At 39.6% G+C, this 26,366-nt stretch overlaps 1 protein-coding gene across 1 annotated transcript in view; it reads right to left on the minus strand.

Annotated features, from left to right (window-relative positions):
* Window positions 1-26,366, minus strand: part of LOC115896341 (splicing factor, proline- and glutamine-rich-like) — a 148,468-nt gene that overhangs the window by 85,896 nt on the left and 36,206 nt on the right. Inside the window, exon 3 of the mRNA XM_030926655.1 lies at window positions 8,349-8,406. Within this exon, the coding sequence (XP_030782515.1) occupies window positions 8,349-8,406 (58 nt within the window). The remainder of the gene's footprint in view (window positions 1-8,348; window positions 8,407-26,366) is intronic.

Consider the following 26,366-nt stretch of genomic DNA (forward strand, 5'->3'; position numbering starts at 1 on the left):
TCCTTCCACCTGCCTCCCTCTTAACACTCGTCCCTCCTCAAACCTGTCCCCTCCTGGCATCTGCCCCATTCCTCCAACCCAGCCTCTCTTAGAACCTGCTCTCTCTTCACCCTTCTCTCCTCCTCATACCTGCCCCATTCCTTGCCCCTGCACCTCTGCTCGCGCCTGCCCCCTCCTCACACCTGCTGCTCAACTCTAACTCCTCTTCCTCTCCTTTTATTCCCCTTCCTTCCATCACTTGGAATCCATCCCCCTTCCCCAGCTAATGTCCCTGCCATTTTGGGGCACATGCAGCTCAGCTGGCTTCATTTGGCTGCGAATGTGGGTCTACTTTCAACCCTGCAGCTGTGTAGTTGCTCAGAGTCCTTGGGATAGAGCAGCTCCCCTCCCTCTTCACAGGTAACTTGCTGGGCCCCTGTACTCCTCCCAGAGACAGGTGATGCTGCTCCTGACTACACATGCCATGTGCACAGTTCCTTATTGTTTCTATAGCTTTCCTTGGCTGTGTACTGCCATGGCTCCAACACATCTCTGTTTCTTCACAGAAAGCACAAGAAAGGTCATCTCCATCTGCCCCTTTACCCAGGATATACTTTACACACTTCCCAGGCCCCGCCCATTGTGACTGTGGAGCTGTTTGCTCTCTCCTGGTGTCCGTCTCTTCTGTAGTCACGATTTCCCATTGAGGGAGTAGAGGACATGGGCCCTAGATATGAAATCAGCACTAAGTCTTGGTCTTTAATGATCTTAGATTCCCTGCTTCCTATTGACTTGTTGTAGAAGCTAATCTCAATTCAGATAGCTAGCTTCCAGGAATAAATCCTGCAGTAATTATGTTCTCAGGGATTAATTAATCAAACAGGTAATCTGGTCTTCCTTGCATATTATTTCTCAGAAGCCACCTCATGTTTTGTCTAAAGTCCCTCAGCTTCATCTTCCCCTGAAAGATTTCCCTACTGCATGGCTCTCCCACCCATCCTGTTTCCCCTAGGCCGTGGGGGCCATGCACCCAGGGAAGGGTTTGCTGTCTTCTATTGGCTTCCCTCCACTTCATTTTTTACCAGCCTGTCTACTCTCCTACTAAGCATTCTCATCTTCCAGTGCTCCAATGAGCATTCTGATTTCTCTGGTCAAAGTAGGAGAAAGGGCTTTGCTGTGTACATTTTCAGATTCATACACACTCTACAGTTACCATCTCTGCACAACCTACTCAGTAGCCTCTGCAATGGTCAGTTACATGTGCTACCATTCAGTAACCACTGGAGATTGCTCGAAAGAGAAGACACTGAGATGTGCTAGAAGATTCCAGGCTGGTTTCTCTACGTGAGGATGGTTGTTGCAGGGGCAGTGACAGGCTGGAACTGGTCAGATGCAGCTCAGCACTGATTGTGAATGTTGAAGACTTTTACAAGGCAGTTGTTAAACCATCGGCAACTACTTTGAAATTACCCAGGGTGGAGGTATTGACATAACAGAAATCACTAAACCTACAAATCTGTTTTTGGTTTTGCGCTATTGTTTTCTAGAAAGCTAGTCTGCCAGCACATGAATGAGGGTGAGTGTTCTACCAGTTTCTGGTTCTTTTTATAATAGTGATGTTTCCTGGGTTCTCCATGTGAGGCAGAGAAAGAGATAGAGAGAGAGAGAGAGGTGAGGGGTGGAGGGAGAGAGAGAGAGGGAGGAAAAGAGAGAGAAGTCAGATAGGGGAAGATTGCTAGTTTCTTGGACATGTACTACAGCACAGTAGTGACTGCACCCTCCTCCTCCCTTCCTAACTAGGGCTACTGATATGGTTAAGTTTTGTGTCCTCACCCAAATCTCATCTTGAATTGTAATCTCCACATATCCAAAAAGGGACCTGGTGGGAGGTGATTGGATAATGGGGGCAGTTTCCCCCATGCTGTTCTTGTGACAGCGAATTCTCATGAGATCTGATGGTTTTATAAGGGGTTCTTCCCTTTTCTCTTGGCGCTTCTCCTTCCTGCTGCCTTGTGAAGATGGTGCCTTGCTTCCCTTTTGCTTTCCACCACGATTGGAAGCTTTCTCAGGCCTCCCTGGCCATAATAAACTGTGACCCAATTAAACCTCTTTCTTGTATAAATTACCCAGTCTTGGGCAGTTCTTTATACCAGTGTGGAAACAGACTAATACAGCTACTCTGCCTGGTCAACCTCCTCCCATCATCGAGACAACCTCTTCTCATCAAGGGTAACAGACTCAGAGCCTGTCTACCCAAGCCTGAAATAGGGTCATCTCCCTGTTTAAGTCTTGGATATGCTATGGCAGTCATACCATAGCAGTGATACCATACCACTGTTTGCACATGCCTGTCATCACATGCCCCATGATGTGAAAACATGTTTACTGGTGTGTTTGCTTTAGTTGATTGTCACCACTTGACCAACTTGGAAGCAGAAACCTAATTTTATTTACTTTGAATATGTACAGCCTCACTCTGTGTCTAAATATCACAGACTGTCATTAAATTATATTATTCATATGAAGAAACAAGAGAAGAAAAAAAGGAGAATCTCCAAAAAGGAATGAACATCTGGGGAATAATAAGAGATTGAGGAAATTCTTTAAGCCCAACAGGTCCAGAGCAGTGAGAACAATGACTACCTCAGCAGGAAAGTAGGAGCGGAACATGGGGCAGGTTGGAAGAAGCCAGCCTGTCTCTGGAACCAGGAGGGGGCAAAATTCACAGACTACTTTCAGTTAGAAAATTTCCAGACTCCTTATGTTAGAAGAAATTTTTGATCTAAGTTAAGTTCATCTCAATTTGTTTAAGGGATTACTTTTACATTGATTAGATATGTTTAATTTAAATGGGCAAGTAATCTTTAAATGCCTTACTATTCTGCAAGCAAAATTGTCATTAAGCAGTCCTGTCTTATAACAGTGTAACAGGTTGTAAAGGGATGGAGCCCTGCCAACTGCCTGGATGTTACTTTTATGCACAGACAGACACTAACTACACTGTATTGGGTGGACCTGCACAGTTACCTACAGCATGAATGTGTGGAGGCTGCGTGGGAAACAGAGTAGGGTGGTGTCCTAGGTGTGTAACTGTTTCTTTCTCTTTATCCCAGAGGGTTCTCAGCTTGGTCTGCCCATGGCCCACTGTCTGCTGCTTGGGGATCCTGGTTCTACCACAGGCTTTTAACTTGCACAGACAACTCCCCTTCATTACGTAAACACACACACACACACACACACACACACACACACACACACACAGAGTGATAGTTGATACTCATTTGATCAATGTTAATTCTAGAAAAATTGACATAATATTCCCCATTCAGTGGATGAGAAAACTGGGGTGAAGACTTACCTCAACTTCCACGACTAGCCAGGATCACAATTGGAAATACCGTGTTTGTCCTCTTGCTCCCAGATGCACCTGTCTCTGAGCGCACCAAGGGTGTCTCCATCTGGGCCACTGAACTCCAGCCTCCCAGGGTGAAGTCCCTGTCTTGAGGCTGAGTAGGTAATAAGAGGATAATTCCCACTTCCAAGTCAGTGAAGCAAAACCTACTGCCCTGCATGACCCAATGCTCATGATTTAAGTGGATTAATTACAATTGTCTGTGTTTCTGGCATAAAATGAACAAAGACTGTAAACAGATTTTATGAGAACAAATTTAAAATTTAGATACATCAATATTTTTTCCCAATTTGGAAATGATTTCCAATGTAGCCTTTCTCCAGCTCCTATGGTTGTGTTTTTAATATTAACTGACGGTCTATTTGGAACTAAATTATTGTTGAGGAATTAATTGGACTTACTATAATTTTAAATGAGTACATTTGAACAAAAATTAGTTTGTAATCAACTAAGTATGGAAATGTATAAAAGAGTGACATCCAACTGGGACCAGCCTAAGGTGCCCCAGTGGTGGAACCCATCTGCTTTTAAAAGTTGTATGTTTTCTGCAAATAAAAAGAAATGTGGAAGTATAGTTTAAAGGTAAAAATGGAAATTTACACTAATGCATAGATTTTAAGATAGAAAATCAAAGCCATCTGAATACAGAGTACATATATGTGGTCATACACACAACCACTTAGTCTTACGTATATAACTCTCTCTCTCTCTCACCCACACACACACCCCCACACCCACACCCACACACACACATACACGTACACATACACAGAGAAACACTAGGGCACATACATCTGTATGCACATGCACAAACCCCAAACACCATTCTCTTACGTTGTGGAGAAATACTAAATAAAATATTATGAAAAACTAAAAACAATTTTAAAAATCACAACTATAACAATATAAACATAGCCTAACATTAATTCTGGTGCAACCTCTATGCCCTGATGTTGACACTGGTGGACAGGAACGTGAGCTAGGGGGCGCTGTCTTCACCAAGGATGTTTTTACATTGCTGTATCTGTCAGCCCCTTTGAGGATCAAGCACAGATATTTTTTCTTTTCTTGTCCTTTTTATCTCAATTCTACATTTCACATTAGAAAATAATCCAACCTAATGTCTGCCCCAGGGAAATCTCTCTAGATTCATACGTTTATTGATAGAGTAGGTCACATGGAAATTGAATCTAATATAGGTTTAAGTGGAAAGAATAAGAACAGGCACATTTATTATTACTATATATCCCCAAACCAGCCAAGCTGATGTTATTTTGAGATCTCTGAAATGGAATTTTTTAAAAAAGAGTATTAAGTAAAATGGAGCCTGCATCATAATTTAATGATTCTGCTAATGTGCTTCTTGATTTTAATCTACTATAAATCCATTGCAATTATGTAGTGGAATTATTTAATGTGATTTTGCCTGTCTGAATCTATTATTTTTCCACAAGAAGCTGTCTGGAAAATACCAAAACGTATATCACCTGACAGGCAAATAGATTTCCATTCTCAGCAAAGTATAATATGTAATTTAAATTCATTATCTGAGGATGTGAGATCACATTAAATATATAGAAAATAATCTTTCTGGTCGGGGGCAGCTGAGTTTTTACTATCAAAATATATCAGATTTCTATAATATTAACAGTTTCATTATCTTGAGAAAAGAAGAAAAGTGCTATTTTTATCAGCCCACTTGCATTGGTTGGATTCTAGTATGTAGTTCAAATTTGTCCACAGCTGTTTAGCATTAAAACCAGTGAGACTGACTACATTATAGAAGGTTCCCTCCTTCTATACCTTGGAACATTTTGGCTGCAATGGTCTGAATGTTGATGTCCTCTCCCCCACATTCATATGTTGGAATCCAATGTGATCATATTAAGAGCTGGGGCCTTTGTGAAATGACTAAGTCATGAGCTCCATCCTCATAAATAGTCTCCTTCTCACCCTTATGAAAGAGGCTCAGTGCCAGCGAGCTCCCTTGCCCCTGCCCCCTTTGCTTTGTGAAGGCACCAGCAAGAAGGCGCCATCTTTGAAGCAGAGAATAAACTCTCACCAGACAACAAATTTATATTTTTTTCTCAATTCTGATGTACTATAAGAATATAAGTACTCCTTGTGTGAGACATTAGAATTCTAAATAGGATTAGTAGGACATCCTTTTTTTCTTTTCTTTTTTTTTTTTTTTTTTTTTTTTTGCCCTTGGGACCCCGGGATGTGCCATGCTCAGGCCACAGACACTAGCCTTAGCTCAGGTCCCAGCCTCTAGGTGGGGTCCTGACACAAGCAGGCAGCCAACCCCAAGCCATGACTGTGGTTCTCACTTTGGAATTTCATCAAACTGCCAGAGATACAGAAAGTTGGGGTCAGGCCCAGCAGGGGCAGCTGCCCCTCCCAGGAACAGCGTGTTGCTCCCACCCACCACCACCCAGGCCCGCTGTCTCCTCTGCCTCACTGACCCCCTGCCCAGTCTCCCCGTTCCTGAGCCAGCACCGCATTCATCCGGCTCTCTTTTTAAAATTACTATTATACTTTAAGTTCTGGGATACACATGCAGAATGTGCAGGTTTTTTACCTAGGTACACACATGCCACGGTGGTTTGTTCCACCCATCAACCCATTATCTACATTAGGTATTTCTCCTAACGCTATCCCTTCCTTTGCCCCCCAACCCCCCAACAGGCCCCAGTGTGTGATGTTCCCCTCCCTGTGTCCATGTGTTCTTATTGCTCAATTCCCACTTATGAGTGACAACATGTGGTATTTGGTTTTCTGTTCTTAACGTTAGTTTGCTGAGAATGATGGTTTCCAGCTTCATCCATGTCCCTGCAAAGGACATGAACTCATCCTTTCTTATGGCTGTATAGTATTCGATGATGTCTAATTAAACTAAAGAACTTCTGCACAGCAAAAGAAACTATCATCAGAGTGAACAGGCAATCTACAGAATGGGAGAAAATTTTTGCAGTCTATCCATCTGACAAAGGGCTAATATCCAAAATCTACAAAGAACTTAAACAGATTTACACTTAAAAAAAATCAGAAAGTGAGCAAAGGATATAAACAGACACTTCTCAAAAGAAGACATTTATGAAGTCAACAAACAAAGGAAAAAAGTTCATCATCACTGGTCGTTAGAGAAATGCAAATCAAAACCACAATGAGATACCATCTCATTCCAGTTAGAATGGTGATCATTAAAAAAGTCAGGAAATGACAGATGCTGGAGAGGATGTGGAGAAACAGGAATGCTTTTGCACTGCTGGTGGGAGTATAAATTAGTTCAACTATTGCGGAAGATGGTGTGGCAATTCGTTAAGGATCTAGAACCAAAAATACCATTTGACCCAGCAGTCTCATTCCTGGGTGTATACCCAAAGGATTATATATCATTCTATTATAAAGACACATGCACACGTATGTTTATTGCAGCACTGTTCACAATAGCAAAGACTTGGAAACGACCCAAATGCCCATCAATAATAGACTGGATAAAGAAAATGTGGGACATACTTTTAACAACTCTAAAAAGTAACTTTAATTTTAAAAATATTTACAAGCATTATCAACCCTATTCTCTGCAGCAGGTTTATTGGAAGTGAAGCAGTGGAGGAACAAGACTTGGAGAGCTTTGGTTGTGTCTCTCTTACTCTCCAGAAGTATGAAAAAATAAATTTTCATTGTTCAAGCCACCAAGTTTGTGGCACTTTCTTACAGCAGCAATAGCTCACTAATACACAAGCATGTTTTTATTGCAGAAAGAATTTTGTTTTATAAAATATCAGAATTATGTTTGCATAGGTTGTGATTTAAAGAGCTATAATGTGTATTGAAATCTTCACCACATTCATAGAAAACTCATGAGACTCAATGTAATCATTCTCTTAAAATATTTAGCAGGGTAGGAGACTTTTAATCTGAACTTGGCACTTTAAAATTCCTGGATTATATTGTTGCACTAGATAGATAGAGATAGATAGATAGATAGATAGATAGATAGATAGATAGATAGATAGATAGATTTAATTCATTTTGCATACAACTATCTAGTGGGATATATATAATGTAATAGGCAAAATATAGATAGTATACTATATATTATAATTTATGCTGTATAATAGATATTATATAGTGGGATATATATCTAGTGGGATATATATAATGTAATAGGCAAAATATAGATAGTATACTATATATTATAATTTATGCTGTATAATAGATATTATATACATATATACATGTATATTCCTATATTATGGTACATATAATATATGATACATATGATATGATACATATGATATAATATATAATATATGATACATATATTATCATATATGTATTTATATATCATGTTTGTATGTGTGTATTCCATCAAATATTAGTATTTTTAGACAAAATGAATAGGCTTGCCTAAAATTTTATCTTTAAAGTATCTTGGTTTTAATGTCAATAATTTATTTGCATCATTCATCCCAAATTTAGTTTTAAGGAAGAGGAACAGGACTAGTCAATTCAATATGGGTATACCATAGAAAAATCATATTATGATGCATAATGTTGTTAAATGTGGCCCTGGGAAATAAGAATTCTTAAACTATTTTAATCCTTTAGAGAACTTTGATCCTTTAGAGGCTGTCAGTAAATATTGCATAAAATATAAGCAACTTTTTTACTAAAATAATGAAGACATCTTTTCCAAATTGAATTTTAGTGAGTTTTTGTACACATCAAATGCCCTAAGGAATTACTGAGATAAAAACTATTATATGAATCATATTGATAGATCTCAATATTAAAATATTTCTGCACTATAAATTGTCATGAACACTCAGCAAAGTCAGCATGGACTCACACTTACAATTTGGTTCAGATGTTGAGATTGATGGTTACACACACACACACACACACACACACAAACAATCCAAGAGGTATGATAAGGTTTATCACTTACATAATTGAGGCTTTTCTGAGTATCAAATGGCAGATCCACCCAGCAGTTCCAAACTCTCCTAGGAGAATAAGGAAAAGAGAGTAGCCTGTGGCTATTACTATGGTTAGAGGTTGGGGTCAGGGTGACGGTACTTAACACAACAGGGGCTTCTGTGAATTGAATATCCCCATTGCACTGGCTGACTCCAAAGTACAGAAAATCTTCCTTATCAGCTTTCTTATCAGTTTGCCCAGATGTGTGACACAAAGGGAAGACAGAGGGGTAAGGCTCAAAATCTGTCAGCAACCAAACGGCAAAAAGTGAAATCAGCCTCCTTATAACAGAAACATAATGTTAACTTAGTTACGAGATCTAATCCATTTACTATACTCTTAAATTAGACTTGTTAAATATTTTATTTACTAATTTGAAATCTATATTCACAATTGATAACTACATTTTACTTTTTATTTTAGGAGTACTATTTCAAGTTTTGGAATTGGATTGTGTAGGCTAGCTTCATAAAATGACATTGTAAACTTCCTTTTATTCTTCTTATAGTAGAACAGTTAAATAAATTAGTAATTATTTGTTTATTGAAAGTTTTGTAAAATCTCAATTCCAGAGTTCTTTGATGGCATTTTTATATCTTCAATTCCTGCTAAGTAATGTATTTAGATTTGACATAGTTGACTCTCTGTGTGTGTTCGTATGTGTATGAAAATATGCACATATATATGGATATAGATGTATGCTTGATATATAGAGATAGAGAAATACACACATATTTGTTTTCTAGAAATTTTCAAATTCATCACAGAAAGTTCTACACTGAATTCTTTTAAAATATTTTCTTGTCATATTGCTTTCACTAGTCTTACTGTTATTTGTTCCAACTTTTTTTTTGATAGTTTTTTGACTCTGAGAAATTTACTTAAACTTTCTAAGCCTCAATTTTCTTATTTATAAATTGCGACGGATAAAACCTAAGGTGTGAGTTTTCTTTTGTTGTGTGTCAAATTACTACAAACTTGGTGATTTAAGACAACCCACTCTTATTATCTCACCATTTCCATGATTACAATGTCTGGGCACAGCTTAATTGAGTCCGCTGTGCAGGGTCTCACCAGGCTACAGTCAAGGTGTTGACCAGGGTTGGCATCTCATCTGAGGTTCAAGATGGTCTTTTAAGCTCATGTGGTTGGTAGTGGAGTTCAGTTCCTTACAGTTTAAGGACTGAAGTGGTTGACTTCTAGAGACTTCTCCCCTCACCCCAATTTCCAGCCATGTGGCAGTCTCTACAAAATGGAACTTTCCTTTTCCATTTTGGTAAGAAGCCAATTCTTGCCTCTTACCACCACCACTTCATCTGAAAGGCTAAACTGATTAAGACAGGCCACCCAGAATAATCACCCTTTGATTAACTCAAAGTCAACTGATTAAGAACCATAATCACATCTGCAAAATGTCTTTACTTTTGCTATATAATGGCAGCAATATCCATCACACTCATTCTGCACACAGTCAAGGAGCTGGATTACAGGAAGTGCGAACATCAGGGGGTGGGAGTCTTGAGGGTCATCTTAGAATTCTGCCTACTGTACCTACCCAGAAGGGTTGATGATACTTGTCAGTGACTTACTGAGATCATATCCATAAAGATGCAGTGCACCATCTCAGCAAACTGAATATACCTCTCAGGCTCTGACCAATTCTATGCCCTGAGAGGTCTCTTTATGCAGCACCTTTCCTGTCTGACCACAGAAGGGCTATGTAGGTGCTGGGAGTGTGCAGGGCCTTTGCCAGAAGAACATTGGAGGCTCCCTTGTCTCTCTTGCTCTTCTGTGGCACAGACTTTGGATAGATTAAGTCCTGGTCACTCTTTTATCCTCATGTACCATGATCAGGGTCTGATTTCAGCTTAGGTCATTTTTCTACTTGCCCAGAAACTACAACCTGGGTGTGACCTGGTTTCCTCCATAGGGCACTAGATGTACCCAGGAAGATCACTCAAGGTCCAACACCAACCAGGCCTGAAACAACACTCCAGAGAGGGGCGAAGCTGTGCCCTGGAGCTTTGCAGGATGTCAGCCCAAGGGAAGGATTTCTGAGCTGCTGGGTTTTGAGAATTTCAACCCTTAGAATTACTGCAGCAGCTTACTGAGGTCATACAGCCTCTCAGTCTCTTTTTTCTATACTAAATCTCTTTTTCTAGACATAAATGATCTTCTTCAAAGAAATTTTAGCTGAGCCGTTTCAGTCAATTTACGCTAGCTTTTCAAAAGTAAGAACAATTCTTGAACATAGATCAAACTTGCAGAAGTGAAAAGAAACCAAGCACAGGAGTTTCAGTAGGGTTAAAACCTGCTGTTAACTATAAATACTTTCAAATTTCATTCCCTCCCCTAGTACAGAGAAGCTCTCCGCATAGATCCACAAATTTTATTTTTTCATCATGTAAGTGTTCAGTAAACTTTGTGTCTTCCTTAACACTACGCTGTTCTGGTGGACTGAACTATTGACTAGCCATATGGCATGTTAAGTCAGAGCCTCCTGCTCTGCAAAGTCCTCTTCATTTCTGGTCTTATTCTTCCTCACACACCTGGGAGGAAAAAGAACTAAGTGCAGGTGGACCTCTGCCTAAGCCAGCTCTTTCTAGTTCCAAGGCCTCCTGCAAATCCTTTAGTTCTGCTTTCTAAACTTGCATAATAATATAACTACTTGAGGACAACACAACTATCTGATAGTGATGCAACGGCATCCAAAACCTATTGCAATGTCCAGCATAGAGCTGAGGCGCTTGAGGCTCTGAGAAAGGGAATGATCTGCCTAAGCCAGCCCTGGGCAGAGTTAGGACTGAATGCAAGTCCTCCTCCTCCAAAACTGGGAGTTTCATAGGGGACTCTCACGGCCCCTTTCCTACACTAGTCAAATTGGGATCAGCCCAATTTATAGGATCAGCCCATTTATGTCTTATGTCCCCATTATATCTCATGGGTAACTTGGTAGTGGTAGTCCCTAGGACATTATTCATATTTTATGAAATGCTGGTGACACATTTCATTGATTCTCTTGGAAGAGCAAGGTGTAAGGATAGAAAGATGAATTCTACTCACACTGGCTGCCCCCAAAGAGACAAAGAAACAGACTTTAGGCCAGGGTCTTTTTCTATCTTTTCTACACTCAAGCAGAGAAAGTTCTGTGCTGAAAGAAAGCCACAGCCACTTAGGACACAAAACCCACTAGCCAAGGATTTCCTATAATATAAATGAATAAATGCTCCTTGTTTTCACTCAGTGCAGGTGTGTTAGCAATCCATGCATAGGAAATGCACTTACAAATGTATTAGATCCTTTATACTAAATAAATTTATGACTCTGCCTAAATCATGTGACCTTGCAAATGTTCCCACGTGTTCTGGCTCTTGGCTTTTCTAAAATCCTTTGCCTTTGCTGTCATCCACACAATGTAACAGTGGGTTATCTTCTATTATTTAATAATTGGTTTTCATTGTCCTATAATTGATTTCTGTCTGAATCTTACCACTAAAATTATGTTGGAAATCACCCCAACAACTTAAAGGAAAAAAAGAAAATCACCATCTTCAATTAGGTAACGCTTATAAACAAACATTACCGACCTTGCCAACATCCTACTTTGGTTGCCTTGGAAAGGGGAAGAAGAGGTGGCTGGAAAAGCAATAAGACCAGGATGAATGGCCTTGGTTTTCCTTATTCTAATTCTTGTCCAGGGAATTCTTGGATTGAGACAGACAGAGAGAGAAGAGAGAGAGAGAGAGAGAGATTGTATGTTGATATCTTATATATTATATATGTGTATATGTGCATATATATATATTTATTTGCTGTCTTTGTTGTCATTAGAAATGGTGCTTGCACTGTTATAAATAAGACAAACTAAAGTCTTCCCTTTAATTGATTAAAGTTAAATAACTTTAATAATAACTTCAGACAGAGAGATAAACTACCAATAATTTAGAGAATTAAAAGGTAGCTGATGATCAAGACAGTATTAAAATCTCCTTCCATCTGACTAAAATTTAGATAGGTCTCCCTAACACTAGGTCCCTGACCTCCCCCTCTTTTTAGAGCATTTATTTAAAAAAAAAACACACACTTCTAATTATAAACTCTTACTTTGTTCCTTAGAAATTTAATTTAATTTTTTATATGAAAGTTGCCAGAATCAAAATGGAATCACTAATGTTAAATAAAACTCTGACAAACAGAGCCAGGTAAACCATGAAGAGAAAGTTTTGTTTGCATGCCTGATAATGAAAAAGACTATAAAAAAGAAAGCCTTGCACAAAGGCCATCGCAAACTTGCACACACAAAAAAAATACTTCTGCAAGGACATCTGCCCAGCAACTGCCTGTCCAACCTTGCACTGGAGTCACCCTTTTATGGATCATTGTAGCCAAGGATAATTATGTAGTTCTTCTCATTTTTTCTTTAAAAACCTTTGCCTTTCTTTACGTCCCAGAAAAGGATACATACAAATACATTTATACAGCCCAAGTATTCTCATTGTAATGCTCTATTTCCAAACAAACATCTTTTTCTTTCAGGGAGACTCTGTGTTTGTAATTTAGATTGATGCTTAAAAAGCCCCTTGAGAGTTTCAAAATCTAGAAATGTCTTTCTCAAGGACCTGGGAGCCCTCCCTCTCACATGCAATCATCCAGGGAGATAAGGGCCCCCTCTCTCAGTCTTTGTGAAGGGTGGGAGCCTAAATTCAATGGGGCCCCTTACTCCAAGTTGTAAATTTGTCTCAGGTCATGAAGATGTAAGAAAGTTTACCTTTCATTTAGGTTTGGCCAACTGGCAAACACAGATGGCCTATGATCTTCCCTGACTCTAGCTGTTAACAATGCTAACGCCTCTTGTTTCAGCAGAGTTCAGGCTATGATCTAGTCCCCTACTGCGACGGCCTTGAATGAAGTCTTACCTGTTTAATTTTGTCCAGTGTAATTTTTGTACTAATAGTAGGAAAAAAATGTTTCAAGCTTTCAGAAAATATTTAAAATACAGGAAAGTCAGAGAATATTAGAGCCAACACTATGAAACTACCACAAATATTGAACAGATGTTGATATGTTGGTAAAGATCTTTGGAACCCTTTCCCACTCTCCTCCCCAGAAGCAGCAACCATCATGGACCTGGTGTGCAGTTGCTGATGCCAGTGGGAAAGGGGAGAGACAGAGACTCAACCAACAGACCATGGCAATGGTGACCACCTGAGAGCAATGTCTATGTCCCACTGGGTCAGAAGAGCAGGACTTACTGCCCTGGCAGAGGAGTGAGCTCTGGATGGTGATTCTGCGCACTGGAACCCCCGCTTTTATCCGTCATTCCCCCAAGGACTTTTTGGAGAGAAGGAGTGGGGAGCTGGCCTTTCTGGGGCAGCTCCACTTAGAAACCAACTCCTAGGTTTGGGGACCTCAGAATCATTCTGGGGTTTAAGCAAGACCTAGCATTAGTTTGCAGCACAGGTCAGGTGTCTTGAGAACACAGTTCTTGTGGAGGTGGAGTTGACTTTCTGTCGATTTGCATTTGGTCAACTCAGTTAATTACAGATCAAAGCCAGAAAGAATGTTCCTGGGCTGAGGTCAAGCGTGGGATATTCTGTTTCTTATAAACAGCCCTAAATATGTGCCCACATCCACGAATTTCAGTTTAGTATGCATCTTTTTATCTGCCTGAAGGCAATTCAAAACTACAGAGTCTGCACTTTGCCCGGAGGTAGAATCCTAGGGAAGGGCATGTGCAATTCTGTATTTATCAGACAGGGATGGGAGCCTGGGAGAACTAGGCATGGCCCAGGTCCCCTGCTCTTCTTCAGCTGTATTTCCTGCCCCTAGGACTCAATTGATACCAATTTTAGTTGAGGAGTGGTGGAGTCGGGCTTTCCCAACATTGAATACTGTGCTCACGATGACCATCTTAGATTTTTGATCCTAGGGAGAAAGGTCCTCTCTCAGTAAAGCTGTATTTTTCTCCTTTGCTAATTTATTTCAATGCATTAACATTTTCCTATCAAGTCCTGTAAAGTTCAGCCACCATAAGCACTTGATGTGAATCCCAAGACACAACAGAAAACAATTTAATAAAATCCTTCCACGTAACACTTCCTCTGTTTCTGGAATAAGAGTGAAACGTAAAGAACTTTAACAACCTCTACTTATCTTGCCTCAGCTGATCCCATAGTTAGCACCTCTCACTTGTCTTACTGAAATCCAGGTGCCATTTTCTGGACCAATTAGAGATTTTGGGGTACAAGTGACATATGCTTGCTGGCTAATTCCAGTGAAGAGAAGACTCATTGAACTGAGTAAGGGTAGCTGAACAATCAGTCCTCAAAAGTATGAGGCCCACAGACCCTAGAGGCCCTGGGAAGTGAGACCCAATGGACAAGTCCTTCCGGGTGCAAAGTTTCAAATCTTTCTATATTTGGTTCCATCTTAGAGTCAAGATTTCATTTCCAGAAGAGGGAGATTCTGATTGGCCTGGTTTTGATCACCTGCTGCCTCCTGCAGGTGATCCTCCTGGGGGTCAGTTTAATGGACATTCTTACTCTGTATGTTCCAGGGAAATGGGGTCACCTATTCTTCAAGACTTACGTAGGAATTACCTGGCTTTAACACTGGAAGTCCTGCCTCCTGGGAAAACCCTCAGTCCCATGAAACGGAAGGACAGTTGTTCACCCTAATAGAGCTTGCTCTTCAAAAGAAAATTTAGGTGTTATTACCTGACAAAGGCTAGAGAGAAGTTGAGCTGGCAAAAACAGTAAGTATTCATCACAGAAAAAAATGTTATTATTTTTTGAAATAGAAAAATATAAAAACTTATTATTATTATCAGACAATGGAAGTATGGATGGTGTGAGGACAAAAATAATAAATATTGAAGTTGACCATCTTTTGATTCCAGTTGTGCTATATAATTTTCTACATTCCACTGGTCGGACCACTGAGTGAGAAACATGGGAGAGAATGAGAGATTCAATATGTGGACTTAGTTTTCAAACTTTGTCTAGGAGCCCCAGACTCCTTTTAAAGGAAGGGGGATTCATTAATTACCCAGAAACATCATACAATTTTTATAACCTCTTTCCTTGTTTTTTTTCTGTAATCAGACTTTTTCTATTTACAAAACCTATTCCTTCCACAGCATGAGTTTTGGAGAACAGTAGGTACAAGCACCATCTTAAGTACAATTTGTTGCTAATATGTTCAGGTTATATAAACTCCAATTGAGCATTTATGCAATACCAGGCACAGGAAAGCCTCCGACCTGCAAACACATCAAGACCAAGACAGTGCCCCTAGGGGCATGTAGTTGAGCGGCTCTAGTCGTGGAACCAACGTCCTTTGGAATCAGCTAACTTTGCTGAGTTTTGCAGCCACAGCCTGTCCCTCCATCTCTTGCAAACCACCCACCAGTGAATGCCCCAGGAGTCCGGAGAGAGGATTTTCTATGAATCGTCGAAAATCTGCTACCAATCCTGTGAATTTTATAGACGGTTCTCACCCTCCAGTGGTAGGCCATTGGTACAATCTGTGAATAAGAATTGTTCCATGTAAATGTTTCATAATTAATTATAATTTCTGTGTCAGGATTAAAATATATAGGTGACTCATGCTTCATGGTATATCAACTTCATATTTCATCAGAGTCTTATTTTAGTTCTGCATTCTATTTTATTCAAAAACTTATATTTGAACAATGCACAGCCAATGTAGCCACATTGGAGACAGCTAAAAACACAGAATTGCTAAAGTCAGACTTGGTTTTTGTCCAGTGACTGCTAAATGTTGTTTTAATGAAACCGCATTTTTTAAAACCCCCTTTAAATGTTAATGTATGCTTCTACTCAGAAGATTTTAGAATGTAAGAGTTAAACCTTTCTTAACTGTTTTTTTAGACTTAAAGTAATTTATTCATTTTTACTTCAAGTTTGGATTTTGTGTGTGTGCATGGATTAGACTAATTCTGATGCTTCTTAATTGTCACAAAATAGATTTTTATATTTTATGATCATCTTTACATTCCTTAGTCCGAAAGCCAGGCACATTCCAAATTTTTAGGATATTCCCCAATTTACACTATTATTTTATTTTTCTACATTAACAAAATTCAGCATTCAGCATTCAATGTTCAGCATTCAAATACATCTCTTACAATGGAATGACACCAAGTTGGCTTGTTGTATGACTGTCCCCACTTTTGTTTTTTGAGAATTTGGTAAAACTCTATACATGTTTCCCTAAGAAACCAAGCCAATAGCTTCAAACTTCTCTTTGCATACACTTGCAAACTAAACAGAAAGAGCGGGTTTGATGAACATTGGGAAGGAGGATGGCATAACCTACATTTTCTCAGCATGTTAGTAAACAAAGATTCAGCTTAAGGATGAGAACTAAAAATAATATCATAAGGTCTGCAACTAACTGAACCTCCGCTTGGCCATGGGAACCCCAGAGAAACCCTAAAAACTGAGTTCAGGCCATGACAAGATGGAAAGTCAGATAGAACTCATGATACCCCTTTGGGGTTTAGACACAACAACCGAACGCATTAACTTTAAAAGAGGGATCATAAGACTGATGCAACAGGCCGTTTGTGGCAACAAGACGCCAAATTATAAGCAAGACTTACAGCCAGGCTAGGCAAGGATTAAGTCGCGCTTCCCCTACATCTAAGGAAGAAACTGCCATCTAACTGCCACATAGTTTCTTTTTCTCCAGCAGCTAAACAAACACTGGTCTTGAAATGAAGCAATATTAAAACAATTGCAGCTCAACCACCACCAGGTGCCGACTAACTGACCCTTTGTTTCACCAGCCATAACTACAGCTTTGATTAGACAACACATCAATTTCTGTAACTTTCTCCTGATAAGACACCACTGACAGGGGACTGGTTCTGGCCAGTTTACAGAGGCTGCACACGTGAATGCCAACGTGTTCTGAAAAGACCTTTACACGTATAGGGCCCAGCTGCGATACATTTAATTGACTTCACCCCAAGGTGAACATGAAATGCACGTAGCATGTATGTTTTCTTATTACACACATGCACAACCTCCCCTTTACGATTATTCATAGCTTTTCCTATGATGTGTTGAATATGTGTACTTAGCTAACCTCTTCAGTATACGTTTCTGTCACACCTTTCCTCCTTCTATGTGCCTAACTTTTGGGCTCTGCTGGAAGATACATTTCCCAGACTGTTAGAATGATCACCTTGCAGGCAGTAACGCTTTGTAAGAAATAAAGCCCTCTTCCCAAATTTATAGATCTCTTGATTTTTTCAGCTGCCAAGGAGAATGTGCAAACCTAGCAGTTAACCATCACATTTCCTGTGAGTTGCGTAGCTGTTCAGCACATTAGCATCAAGAACATAGAATAACAATGTGGAGGACACAATGCCTTGTGTCATGGGTTGAATTTATTCCTCCCTGTCAAAATAATTTGATGTACCAAATCCCAGTACCCATGAATGTGACTTCATTTGAAAATAGGATGTTTGTAAGTTAAGATGAGGTCATTAACGTAGACCCTAATCCAATATGACTAGTATCCTTATGAAAACAGGGAAATTTGGACACAGACACACAGGGAGATGTCATCTGGTGACAGAAGCAGAGATTGAAGTCGTCAAACTTCAAGCCATGGAACACCAAGGATTGCCAGCAGCCATCAGAATCTAAAAAATAAATAAATAAAATCAAGAGGTTCTCCTCTGCAGCTTTCAGAGGGAGCATGGCCCTGCCAACACTTTAATTTTTGATTTCTAGCCTCCAGTTCTATGAAGCAATAAACTTCTGCAGTTTGGAAGCACCCAGTTTGTGGTGCTTCGTTCTAACAGTCCCAGAAAAATGAATGCACCTTGTCTTAAAGAACTGCTGCTACGCAACGATTTGTTGATTAGCAGCTCCATGCCAGACACCAGGTTATTTCCATGCATGCACAGGCAAATAAAATGCAGCTGCTTTCCTGAAGAAGTTTGCACACTGTACACCATTGGGATGTTTGGCAGAGCTGGACTTGGTAGCAGATGGAGATCCTAAAGACAGCCTCTTTCCCTGCAATTGTAGCACACTTAAAATAATGTTTGAATTGTAAACCTCTTCCCAGGGTTCCAAGATATTTTAAGAAGATGTAGATTTAGAGTGATCAAACCTAACAAGAGACAGTTATCCACACTGTAGCTTTCAGGTCTTCTATTTATTAAGGAACCATTTCTGTAGGCTAGAGGATTAAGAGCGAGAACAGTCAATCATTGCTTCTGTATTTGCTACTTTGAAATCTCCTATATATGTGTGAAAAAAAGAAATCTGTGTAGTCATCAGTCTGTATTTTATTGGCAATTATTTATAAACTTTGCACAACAGCTTCGTGAAATTACAATGTTTTCTTTCATATGTGTGATGTGTTTAATCTTAGCAAAACACTAGTGGCAACTGGAAAATCCAGGATGTTTGCCTTTAAGATTATATTAAGGGCAAAAATCACTTCCTATCCTCTAAGGCTTCTATTTAATTTCAACCATTACCGTGTTTAATTGGAAAGAGAATTTGAAGATAATTCACATCATGTAAATCATGTAAAGCTTTAGAGAGTCTAGCTACATTGGCTTTAAATTATTGCATAGATTTTTTTTAACCTCACAACAGTGTTGACAGGTAGATCACAATGAATCAGTCTTCCTACTGTATGTTCTCATTATTTAATATTAACACCTGCCCCAGGGGCTTGTAAAGTAATCATAAAGTTTTCCTAATGGATACTACATATAAAAGAGACTTTAGCACACATTTCTCTCTTCATTTTATCCAAGTGCATCACATCTTTCCTGATATGGTTTGGGTCTATATCCCTACCAAATCTCTTACTGAATTGTAATCTCCACATGTTGAAGGAAGGGCCCAGTGGGAGGTGTTTGAGTCATGGGAGCAGACTTCCCCCTTGCTGTTTTTCTAATGAAGTTCTCATGAGATCTAGTTGATTAAAAGTGTGTAGCACTTCCCACTTCACCCTCTTTTCTGCTCTGCCATGGTAAGACGTGCTTGCTTCCCCTTTGTCTTCTGACATGATTGTAAGTTTCCCAAAGCCTTCCAGCCATGCTTTCTCTACAGCCTGCAGAACTGTGAGTGAATTAAATGTCTTTTCTTCATTACCCAGTCACAGGTAGTTCTTCATAGCAGTGTGAAAACAGACTAATACACTTCATTTCTTCCTTCCTTTGTTCCTTACACCAAATCTGGAAAACTTCTAATAAAAACTTAGATATTATCTTCTTCTACTCCTTCCATAGAAAAGAGAATTATCAGGACCAAAGAAAATTAAAGTGACTTTCTTATAGTATAATGAAATTTAAGAATGTGATATTTAGTCTCTTATGGACCAATAATAGAAGAAAATTCATCCTGAGAACTCTGTGAGAAAAATGTGGATCAAGGAATAGTTTCATATCTATAATTAAAGGTATACTGTTTTAAGAAAACAAACAGTGTTTAATATTGACCAGAGAATATCAAATTGGTGGTATCATTAGTCTCCTAAGCAAGAAGTTAACTTCTTGCTTAGGAGACAGGAAATCCTAGCAATTTTATAGACAGCTATTTAATACAGAGTCCCTGCACCAGAGTTGGGGAAGCTGTCAAGCCACCACACTTACCAAATGGGGTGATACGACTGCCCACGTAATTCCATTGCAAAGCACAGTCTGCCATAAGCACATGAATTTGTGTGGTTAAGTTTTAGCTGGTTTGCTGTGATACTGGATGACTGTGGCCCACTGTGGCGATGATGTTGGCTGGGTCATTTAAATTCTCCCTTTTTTGATTCCTGATAAGGGAATTACAGCAATTTGTCACTTGTTGCCAACAGAGAAGATGCAGATAGTGGTCTGACTCCCTGCCAAGTCTGACTTCTAGAGAGCAGGCTGCCTCTCTGAGTTGATTACTGTCAATAATGAGTTGGTGTCCTTTGCAGGTTGCTCCAGAATTTTGGTCTGATTTCTGTTTTTATATGGTCTGACTATTGCCTGTATATTCAGACTCTAAGCCTGGAGACTATAGAGACTCCACAAGGCACAGAAATGGGATCTGACATGAGTTACAACCACAGGTTTCATCACTGCCCCTGGTGTGCATCGTGGTTGCTCCAAGCAAAGCCATGGAACTTTCCAAACTAAGAATTTAAGATCTCAATACTTCTCTTGACAGGTTGGAAAACATTGTTCTATACAAGCATTTCTCATAAAAGATATCACTGTTAATCTTGGTTCTGTCTATGGAAATGGAAAAATAAAAATGCTGCATTTATTGAGAGATTAAAAAGATAATAGACAAAAGTTTTCCTTTCCCTTTGAAACTTTGATGAATTTTGCTATAATCTTCAAAGTCAAAGCAACAATAAAGTCTACACTTGGCAATGAAGATCAGACTTACTTCATTTCTAGCATAAGAAATAAAGCTGATGTATAGGTTCAAATGTACATAACCCTCACCTCCTGAATCTCTTAATCTCATTACACATAGAATTAAGTGATTTTTTTCCCCCGACTACAGAAATAACAGGACATTGATTAGTTGTCCAGTTGTCATATCAGTGTGCTTTGTCGTTATAAATATAGTGAGGCTCACAAGTGTGGTGCTTTGACAAGATGTTTGACTCTGAATCCTTGTTGGCGCTCATTACTGGCTTGCTTCTGCCCGAGTTTCAGTGATTTGGATCTTAAGAGAACGCACCATGGGCAGTGGCTGAAACTTTGCTAGGCTGTGCATGAGATCAGACAGGCCCCAGAGTTGACCTTCCTGAGCTGATATCCTGCCTTTAGGAATGTGAGCAAAGAGAACATCTCTGGGACATATGTTCCAGATTCCTATTAAACACGGAATATAAGTTTGTGCATAATGTCCACAATCCTGACTCACCTCCTTGGTAATTTGAAAACTATGCACTGTCTTTTCTGGGACAGAGTGTTTATAACTGTAATATCCATATAGGTTGATACGGACACTTTGTGTTTTCTGATCCAAAGGAATGATCACGGTGCTTTGTGAGGCGGCTAAATGAGATTTCTTGGTATTTTCCTTTGGGCAACTGCCCAAAGTCACATTTTGCTCTGAGATATAATGTTGGAAATTCATTTATCTGTGATTTGTACACTCAACTGGCAGTCCCTTTTTTTTTTTTTTTTTTTTTTTTTTTTTTTTTTGTGAGTCGGAGTCTCGTTCTGTGGCCCAGGCTGGAGTGTAGTGGCCGGATCTCAGCTCACTGCAAGCTCCGTCTCCCGGGTTCACGCCATTCTCCTGCCTCAGCCTCCCGAGTAACTGGGACTACAGGCGCCGCCACCTCGCCCGGCTAATTTTTTGTATTTTTTCTAGTAGAGACGGGGTTTCACCGTGTTAGCCAGGATGGTCTCGATCTCCTGACCTCGTGATCCGCCCGTCTCGGCCTCCCAAAGTGCTGGGATTACAGGCTTGAGCCACCGCGCCCGGCCTCTGGCAGTCTCTTTACAAGGACTTTCTCTTGATCAGAGTATCGATCTATGAATAACTCTAGCAACAAAGCTGGTCTGAGAAAGGATGTGGAGAGACACAAAGCAACAGGATGAGAAACATCATGGAGGAGAAACACGGTTCTTATATGTAGAGTGAGAACTAGTGTATAGATGTAGGGGACAAGATAAACAAATGAAGTGAGGGCGGAGCTATTCAGCATGAGGAAATACACTGATTAAAGTGCTTTATGAACAAAAAATCTTCAAGGCAAATTTGCCAGCCTCTGTATTCCATTTCTTTGACTCATTCAGAAAATATCTCAAGTAGCAACCCCAGGCAGGGGCACACCGAATGTGCAAGCCTTCACAGTGAAAGAGGAGAAACTTGGGTCCAAATACCTTCTCTAAAGGCAAAGTAATAAATTCTGGAGAACGGGTGCAATGCTTTTTTTAGAATTCACAAGGACAAAAATTCAAGAGAATGCCTAGGAGAGATATTTGAGACAGGTCTTGAAGATAAAACAGATTTTAGTAGACAGAAGGGAGGGAACAGTCGGTATTCCAAAGAAAAGGAATGGAATGAGCAAATGCAAAGGCAGGTGCAAATGTGTTGAGTTTGTTAAACTCCAGGTAATATGTAGGATGAGCATGAAGGTAATTCCCATTTATCAAATATTTGAAGTGGCTTCAATATTAGAACATTTCACACATGGTATTACAGGTTCTGGTGAGCTTTCAGACCTACACTAAAGCAGTTCTACTTTTTTTTCTCTCAACCCTCACAACTTGACTCTGATTTTTTATACTTCTTTTGTTGAGATAAAAATTTAATACATTGAAATGCACACATCTTTAAATCGAGTGGTTATCTTACTGAGTGGTCAAAATTTTTTCAATATTCTGGATACAAGTTCTTCATCTGGTATGTGCTTTGCAAATGTTTTTCGTCTAAACTCTGGCTTGCTTTTTTAGTGTTAAAATAATTTTTCAAAGATCAGAAGTGCTAAATTTTGATGAACTTCAATTTATCTGAAATATATATGTATATTTGGTGCTTTTTATAGCTTTTATAAGAAAACTTTGCCTACTGCCATGTTGCAAAGACATTCTTCTATGCTTTCTTTAAAAAGGTTTCAATTTTTAGTTCTTACACTTAGCTATCTGATCCACCTTGAATTGATTTGTATGTACGGTGTGAGTTAGAAGTTGAGGCAAATATTATCCATATAGATAGCCATGTTTCTTGCACTATCTGTTTAAAAATCTTTTCTTCATTACATATCTTGGAAATCTCTGTTAAAAGCTAATTGTCAAAGTAATGTAAGTCTGTTTTTGGACATTCTATTCTGTTTCTTTGACTTTTCTATACTTTTCTTGACTCTCACTTTAAATGTTTTATTCATCACAGTTACTCAAGACTATATTCCCCTCAACAATTAATGCCTAAAATGTCTTTTGGGTCACTCTATTTATTTCTGATTGCCCCTCAGGTTCTTGACTTCTCAAAATGGACATAGATGATAAACATGCTGATAAAAATGATTTATGAACAAGATCCAAATCATCCCAATGTGAAACTGAAGTTTAACTTCTGCATATTATGAAATTTACTATTTTTTTGTTACCTATTATTTTGAATGGTATGTGACTATGTATTTCTTTTCGTTTCCTTTGACCACATATTTCTTACAGATTTCTCACAAAGTTAATTGAGTTAAGTACATACACCTCAAGAAAATGTGCCTGGTGGCTGCAGTTGGTATGTGGGAGTCAGAGACAAAATTGTCCTTGGGATGAATGAGAGAAGGAGAGCATCCTTACGGACAATAGAAGGTGCCTGCCTGAGATGTGGGCTGACCTGTGGCGAAAACAACTCCAGATGTTAGGAATGACTTTTGATCTCAAAAACCTGAAATGATTTTGCCTTATTATAATATTTCAAACGTGAAATCCTGTAGTCTCCCGATATCCTAAAATTCATGTGACACTCCAAAGTGACTCTAAAAAAATGATCACCTCCATGGTCCATCTGGAATTCAGGACTGGCCAAAGATGCAATGCAATCCCTGCCCTTCTGCGGGCTGAAGCAGGTGCCCTGAAACTGCAGGCTCTGCCCAGCACGTCCAGGTCACCCTGCCACTGCTGATTCCATGTAACAGCTTTTGACTGAGAGGTTTGGCTGGGGCTTATATTCAGAAGTGAAGTTACTTATTTGTTTTGCTTATTTTTTAAAAAATTACACATAATTGTAAGACAATGGAAAGTATCAAATTTATCAGAGATCTCAGAATAATGACATAGCATTTGGAAACAATGTGTCAATAAGCCTCCTGGGGTGTTGGGGTGAGACTGGAAAGAGAATGTTCAGTGTGGCCTGTGTATTGCCTTAGGCAGGCGTGTCCCGTCAGTTGCCACCTACTTGGAATTTGAAGAAAAGTGACTTTCTGTGTATTAAAGATGTTGAGGCAAAACATCTGAACACTCCATGAGGTGAGAGGGTGACGACATAAGATGTGGGTGCCCCTAGGAAAAGGGTTTTGGAAGAATGTGATCAATACAGATATCAACACCAACCTCTGTGATGGTTAATTTTCCATGTCAACTTGGAGGGTACTTTTAGATGACAGTGACATTTAAATTGGTAAACTTTGGGTAAAGCAAATTGCCTTTCATAATGTGGGGGGACCTCATTCAATCAGCTGATGTCCTGAATATAACAAACAAAAGACTGTCCTTCCTGGATTTTATCTGCACCATTGGTTCTGCTGGGTCTTCAGTCTGCAGACCACCCTGCAGGTTTTGGACTTCCCAGACTCCATAATCACATAAGCCAATACCTTATAATACATCTTTTTATCTTTCCCTCTATCTCTATCTCTCTGGGTATACATGTATCTATTGTCTATCTTTATTTCTGTCATGTTGGTTTTACTTCTTGGAGAATGCTGACTAATACAACCTCCTAGATCCTCCTTTAAGCAAGCACTTGCTGCTCAGCTACAAGGAGTGTGGATGGCAGAGTGTGGGAGCCAGTTCCTTCAGGCTATGCCTCACCTGTGGAGATAAGCCTCGCCCCATGTCTACTTTTCTGGGGCAACCCCGGTGATTGAAGAAGGCAGTTACATGGAGGTCCACCATTTAGGTCTGAAGGTACTACTTGTTTCAGAGTTCCTGGCTGGGTTGGCTGAGGCTTTGTCAATCTTCTACAGATCAACTTCTCCCCCTGCCCCATCCTGCTACTACCCCATTCTTTCACAAGTTGGACTCCTAATTCCCATTTGTGCCCCAAACTCCAACTCAGCATCTGATTCTGAGAAACTGGATTGCAACGGGAAGATAAATTTGCTAGGTGAGGTTTTAAAATGGAACTTTTGATGAAAACCTTTTACACCATCTGTCCTAGAACAACTTTGCTATCAGTTACCTCTCAATAATGCTTTGGTCAAATGACCCATTCTTTTGGAGGGTTGTTCTCTCTCTCTCTCTCTGAAGCAGACAGGTGAACAGTATGTGCAGACATCAGAGCTAGTGGATGAGGGACCGGGTGGCATCTGTGTTATCAGCTTTGACTCATTGTTGAGCACGTGCCAGTCTCCCTCTGTGGCTCTTCCGTGAACTATTTTAGAGATGTGCACTACACTTGGAGTCTTTGCAATTCTTTCCCAATTTTATCTTAAAATGTATGTTTGCTAAGATTGTAGAAATTTTCTGAAGACGAATGACAAACAAGACTCCTGTTTTTCTGTCAATGATTCACTCTAGTATGCCAAAATGTCTCTTAGATGGTGACGGCCAGATAGTTACCTTCTCTACAATATTGCGTTTGTGTCAGTCTAGAGGTATTCCAAAGAGAAGGTAGAGAAAAGGCCATGAGTAATGTCGGCTTCGTCTTTCTTATGAGGATTGACCCAAAGTTTCACTCTCCGTGTGAGACAAGTATTCTCTATGTTCTGATAACTCTGTCATTATCTGACCATCAGACCCACAGCACTCCCAGTACTTGAGTTCAATAGACACTTGATGAGTCCCTCTCTGTGGGAAATGTCTCTTTCCCCACAGGGGTGCGGTCCAGTGATAAGATAAGCCTTGGTTGAAAATGGAATCAGAAACTTAACAAAGGGCTCTCATTAGAGCACAATGAGGATCAGAAATACATGCTGTGAAGACCTGAAAGAGGGAAATTTCAGGCCAACCAACCGGAGAATTAGATCTCAACAAAAGGATTTGTTTTTCCTCTTGGATTTGTTTTTATTTTGAGTTGTTTTATTTTTAATTCTCAAACCATTGACTAGAGAACACTGGAAGACTGCAGTTTTGGCATTTTGGTGATGGGTTCTAAACTTAAATTTAGATTAATTTTGGAAGACACCTTTTGAGGGGTGATGTGGAAGGAAGATAAAAAACGAATCCTTTGCCTTTGGCCATTCGAAGGGCATGGGACTCATTAGAGATATCTCTGGAGGCTGACAGTGTAAACTCAAACATGTGACTTTGCGGGTCTCAATA

The sequence above is a fragment of the Rhinopithecus roxellana genome, chromosome 3 (genome assembly GCF_007565055.1).
Source record: "Rhinopithecus roxellana isolate Shanxi Qingling chromosome 3, ASM756505v1, whole genome shotgun sequence".
In the NCBI taxonomy this organism is placed as follows: Eukaryota; Metazoa; Chordata; class Mammalia; order Primates; family Cercopithecidae; genus Rhinopithecus; species Rhinopithecus roxellana.